Raw genomic sequence first — 6,000 nt, 5'->3', positions numbered from 1 at the left:
CTGTGTTTACCCGGGTGGGCTTGGGGGGGGCTGGGGAAGGGGACCCAGCGGCCCCGAGGTCCCCGTGGGGCTGCCACCGCCTGGCCTCTCTCCCGATCTCGGCGACCCCTCATCGCTCCCGCGGCGTTCCTGGCGCCTCCTCTTCCCTTCCCACTCCGGGGTCTGTCCTCTTTCAGCTCCCTCCTTGTGCAGAGTGTGCCCCAGGTAGCGGTGGGCGTGGGTGCGGGATGGAAGCTGGGGGGCGCTGGAGGGTGGCGGCCTGGTTCTCCTGCTGGGGGCGTGTCCCCACGCCCACGCGCCCCTCCCCCCTTCCAGCTGGAAATCCAGGCGAGTCCGGCGAGCTCGCCTGGACCACCATACCCCCGTAAGAGGGGGGAAGCACCTTCAAGTCACCTACTGGGTCCCCAAGCCGACTTCCAGCTCCGCCAGGGCGGGGGCACGGCCCTCGCATTGTAATGAGCCGAGAAAACCAACCTGGAGAAAGAGGGGATGCCTAAGGGCGGTCCCGGTGGGTGGAAACCATCTGAACCAGAACCTTGCTCTCTAAGCTCTGGGTGTGTTGGGGCCGGAGGCAGGGTAGGAAAGCTGAGGTCCTCTTTCTTCCCAGCACTTTGTGCCAAATAAAGGTGAGCTGGCCCTGTAATCAGAACGGTTGACTAGGGAGCTGGGGGGTTAGCCAATCAGGTAGCTGTCGGCCAGACATTTTCTCTGATGCAGTAGGACACCTTTCTGGAGGATAAAAGTCAGCCTCCCAGGTGCAGTGAGGCTGCTTTTCCATTTTTCTTTTCTTTTTTTTTGCCCAGAAGAGGTGTAGACATGTCCTACTCTGATGCCTGCAGTGGGAAGTGTCTTCCAGCCTCGAGGGAGCAAGAAACAGCTTTCTTCAGCTACCCGAGGCTAAGATGGGCAGCATCTGGCCTCACATACAGCTCTAGGAATTCAGACGTCAAATCCTGGAGTTTGAAAAAGAACCAGCGTTCTGTCTCCTCTGGTGCAGCACCCAGAGTGAGCACTTCGTCAGCTGGGCAAGTTTCTATTCATTCTTGACGACTTTGCCCACCATGTGTCTCTGCCAGGAAGAGTTAGGTGCTCCTTCTCAACCTGAAATGTTTTGTATGTGCATTAAAAAAATTATTAAAGTAGTAGCAGTTCCCCGGCGGCTCAGTGGTAAAGAATCCACCTGCCAATGCAGGCAGCCTGGGTTCGATCCCTGGGTCAGAAAGATCCCCTGGAGGAGGAGAAGGCAACCCACTCCAGTATTCTTGTCTGGAGAATCCCACGGACAGAGGAGCCTGGCGGGCTACAGTCCATGGGGTCGCAGAGAGATGGACACAACTTAGCGACTAAACGGCAGCAACGGTTTGGCGAAACGTTTTACGTCAGCTCCACACCTTGGCCTCTACCTTAGAAAACTCGAGCACAGGGTGTTCACTGCAGTGTCGTTTATGATAGTGGGAAGCTGGAGACAGCGCTCTACCCAGGGTGAACAGCCAAACAAGGGTGAGTGAAAAGCGGGTTGTAGCGACCCGACGTCGCATCGAGCCGGCACAGAGCGGCACTGAGTGCTTCCAGTGCGGACGTGTGTGTGAGTGCGTAGAGGGCTGCGGAGGGGTTCGCAGGCAGATTCAGTGGCTGTCTCCAGGGGTTGGAGGCGTTTAGCTTTCGCTGTAATCTTCCTTTTTCACAGGGCAGTGTATTTGCCTCTGTTCTTTTTTTTAGGGGAAAGACTTTCGTTGCCATTTACAGCCCGCAGAGTTCACCCATTTAAGGCATATAAATAGATGGCTCCTGGCATATTTATAGAGAACAGGACCATCCTCACAGCTTCGCTTTGCCTTTGCACGTATGTGGCTGCGCCTCCGCGCCCCCTGGGCCCTCCCACCCTCGCCTCCGGCACTGCCGCTCTCACTGACCTACTGGGGGTTCTTCTGACTCACCGCGGGGCCTTTGCTTTGCATCCACCTCCCCCAGGTGCTTAGAGCCTGCCTCCTCACCCCCAAGTCTCTTGCGTCCAAGTCACCTCCTCTGCCAGGCCTTCGGTGACGTTGCAAGCCCTCTGCACCCCTAACAGACTCTCCCGCCTGGTGTGTCAGTCTGTCTGCCTGTATGACAGGCGCTGTCAGCCACAGGGTAGGGACGTGTGCCTGTCTGACCACCGGGCTCGGTGTTGGGGACCCTGAGCGATGACCCCCAGCTCCCATCTCAGCTGCCTCCAAGCAACCATTGCCATTTGTTTGCAGGCCTGCCTCGAGGGCTGAGGTTCACAAGGCCAGAGACCCGGTATAGCCCCGGTGCCCAACACAGGGCTTGGCATTAAGTAGGCACTAGTTACATAGTTTTGTTTGAACACGTTTTTGTAGACGTGAACACACGGCTTCAGAAGGAAATCACTGGCATGTCTGGAACTGGAGCATCCTTTCGCCCAGGGATGATGGAGTCCGCGAGATTCCAAATGTCGGTGATTGGTTGGACCCCCTAACTGGACCGTAGAAACTTCTGGGTTGGGAGTCCCACCGCCCGAGGGGTTGCTGTGCACCTTTAGAATGTTGACTCTGAACTTCTGAGCTGCGTCTTGCAGACGAACCTGGCTCAGTCTCATGTTAATGCTGAGAGCTGATGACCCAGAGGAGACTACTGCTGTCGCTGCAGCTGGCGACTGCTTTTGGGGAGGGAATCCTTTCAGCAGTCAGTATTAAAAGCCTTTACATATCTTGCTGTGGAGCGGGGGCCTGGCCTCCGCGCCCCCGCAGCTCCGCGGGGGCAGGGGAGTATGGGGTGATAAAGGGGGGCTGTCAGGCCTGTCTGTCTGTGGGGCTGTGTTACCAGGCGCCTCTGAAATCATTCCGGTTGGACTCACTAGGTTTTTGTTTCAGACTCCAAGTGAGCAAACTCGGAAGTCTCCTGCGCTTTTGTCTGGGCTGGGGGATGGGCGTGTGTCTGTGTGCCGGAGAGGCCCTTGGAGAGAAGCGATGTTTCTGAAGTCAGCTCAGTATTGTTTGAGCCATTCCAAATAGTATGTTGTTCACAGGGTCTTCAGACAGCCCAGAAAAACGCTAAGAAGCAGAAACATCCCCCGTGGCGCCAACAAGAGAAGAAGAGCGCTCTTCTGACGCGCTCTTTTCAGATGTTCCCGTGCGTTTGGGCATGAAAGAACTCTGGGAGTGACAGGACATTCTGTGTCCTCACTGGCACGGGAGTTATTAATACACACCTGTTACACGTCAGTCGAAGCACTTACAAGGGTGACTTTTACAGGACGTTCCCGCTGCACCCCCTTAAACTCGACATAAAGAAACGAGCTGGGATGCTGCTGTCGGGATCTCTCTTTGCACGTCAGCCGTCTTCCTAAGTGGCTCTGACATTATTACCATTCCTGGGCAGCATTCTTCTCGAAGGCTGGTCCATGCGCCTGCTTAGGGCTGGCCCAGGAGGTGGGCATCACGGTGGTTTCTCTCCGTCCCAGTAACACTGCCAACACTTGGCTCTGTCTCCGGGGCGACTTACTGCCCCGCTGAGGGGCATGGACACTCCACAAGCCCTTGATGTCATCAAGCTGTTGGTCAGAAGGTGTGTGTCAGCCCGCCCAGTCCCCTGGAGCATCTGGGATTGTCTGAGAGCTGTCGTTTTTGGTGTTGAAGCTTTTACATTTTTAAGAGTCTTGGTTGGGGGATTAGCTGAGTGTTTAGACATCGTTTTACTTCTGTCTATTAAAAATGGGCCCTGGACTTTCCTGGTGGTCCAGTGGTTAAGTTTCGGCCTGCCAATGCAGGAGACACAGGTTGGAACCCTGATCTGGGAGGATCCCACATGTCTCGGAGCAACTAAGCCCGCGTGCCACAACTCCTGAGCGCTGCGACCACTGAGGTCTGCGCTCCGAAGCCTGTGCTCCACAACAGAAGCTGCCGCAGTGAGTAGCCGCTGCACTACAGCCAGAGAGGCGCCCCCACTCACCCCAGCTACAGGAAGCTCACGCAGCAACAGAGAAATAGCACGGCCACAAATAAATAAAAAGAAATGGGCCAAGGGAATTCCCCAGCGGCCCCGTGAATGGCTAAGGCTTGGTGCTTCCACTGCCAGGGGCCCGGGTTCAATCCGCAGTCAGGGAAATAAGGTCCCACAAACCGCATGACCAACCTAGACAGCATATTAAAAAGCAGAGACATGACTTTGCCGACAAAGGTCCGTCTAGTCAAAGCCATGGTTTTTCCAGTAGTCATGTACGGATGTGAGAGTTGGAGTATAAAGAAAGCTGGGCACCAAAGAATTAATACTTTTGAACTGTGGTGTTGGCGAAGACTCTTGAGAGTCCCTTGGACTGCAACGAGATCGAGCCAGTCCATCCGAAAGGAAATCAGTCCTGAATATTCATTGGAAGGACTGATGCTGAAGCTGAAACTCCAATACTTCGGCCACCTGATGCGAAGAACCGACTCACTGGAAAAGACCCTGATGCTAGGAAAGATTGGAGGCAGGAGAAGGGAACGACAGAGGATGAGATGGTTGGATGGCATTACCGACTCAATGGACACGAGTTTGAGTAAACTCCAGGAGTAGGTGAAGGACAGGGAGGCCTGCCGTGCAGCGGTCCATGGGGTTGCAAAGAGCTGGACACGACTGAGCGACTGAACTGCACTGAACTGAAGTGAGAAATCTTCTCCCCCAGGCGGCTGCGCAGCGGCTGTGCAGCGGCTGAGGCGGGGAGCCCCGCCCCCAGGAGGGGAGCCCCGCCCCGGGGCCACGTGCGTCTCCTAGCAACCGTCAAACTTAGGAGGCGAGTCTTCTGACCTCCCTACCGGCGGGGCGCACCGACTGCGTCCTAGGAGCCTTCTCGCCCGAGGCGGCTGTGCAGCGGCTGTGGGAGCTGACCGACGCCGCGGTCCGAGCCCTCGTGACTGCCCAGCGTGTCCCCACGCAGGTGCCGCAGGTACCCCCTACACACCCCACCCAGCCGGCCCCCAACGCATCTGGGCAGCCTCTGGGCGTTTTCCGGTGGCCTCCGTGGAGGGCGCTTGGGCCCTGAGCCCGGCACTCCATGCCCGACAGTCCTCGCCCCGCTTGGTGTCAGCGTGCTGTCCCCGGATGACAAGCTCACACTGTACTTGGGTACAGCTAGCCCGAGGCCGGCTCTTCGGGAGCAAAGGGGGCTTCCTTCCTACCCCTCCTTGCGCTTCCTGGGGAATAGGACTCAGCCTGCCCCTGATGGACGGGATGAAAAGAGCAACACCTGGGAGCGGGAAGGTGGGGCGCCAGTTGGAGGAACCGGCTCTGCTCCTTATCATGATTACTGACGCACCATTTTCCTGTTTCCTTCTGTCTTGACTGGGTTCTCTCTGCGTGTCCGAGGCCTTGGCTGGTCACTGGGGACGGAGCAGGGCACCCGAGGAGGAGGGTGGGTCCCCTGTGGGATGTCGGCTTCCCTTCAGGAGCCCTGGGGTGCCCGCAGCGCCTCCCTTTCCTTGCAGCCGCCTGGGCCTCCCCGCAGCATGTCGCTGCAGGCCTGGGAGTGGGAGGATGAGGACCAGGCCAGCATGGGCCCCGTGTCCTCCATGGGCAGCTTCCGCCAGTCCGGCAGCGAGTGTGGGGCCGATGAGCACCTGAAGGACCAGGCCTGGGCCCAGGAGTCGGACTCGGAGCGCCGGGGCAGCAGCGAGTCCTCCGAGAGGCCGACCAGTGTCTGCAGCTCCGACGCGCCCCACGTCGTCCCCTGCAAGTTCACCATCTCTCTGGCCTTCCCGCTGACTTCAGGTAAGCGTTAGGGCAGAATTCTGGCGCGCTCTGCGGAGAGGGGGTGCACCGCTGACCTTTGCCCACGCGTTTGAGGCTCACCTAAGTCGGGTGGCCGATGCCAGGCCCAGAGGTCCAGAGAGACACCGTCATGTTAGGGCCCACTGTGGGCCAGGAAGGGAGTGGTGTCACAGAGTGCAGAGACTTAATCCTCTCAAAGTTCCAAGAGGCTCAGAGCGTTCAGTCGGTCAGTTCAGTCGCTCAGTTGTGTCCGAC

The 6,000-nt window shown here is 57.8% G+C and overlaps 1 protein-coding gene across 1 annotated transcript in view; it reads left to right on the top strand.

The window, feature by feature from the left end:
* Window positions 5,371-6,000, top strand: part of KIAA1257 (KIAA1257 ortholog) — a 32,827-nt gene continuing 32,197 nt past the window's right edge. Inside the window, exon 1 of the mRNA XM_018038240.1 lies at window positions 5,371-5,745. Within this exon, the coding sequence (XP_017893729.1) occupies window positions 5,406-5,745 (340 nt within the window). The 5' untranslated portion in view covers window positions 5,371-5,405. The remainder of the gene's footprint in view (window positions 5,746-6,000) is intronic.

Source organism: Capra hircus, chromosome 22 (assembly GCF_001704415.2).
Source record: "Capra hircus breed San Clemente chromosome 22, ASM170441v1, whole genome shotgun sequence".
NCBI lineage: Eukaryota > Metazoa > Chordata > Mammalia > Artiodactyla > Bovidae > Capra > Capra hircus.
This window is presented reverse-complemented; position numbering and strand designations above follow the sequence as displayed.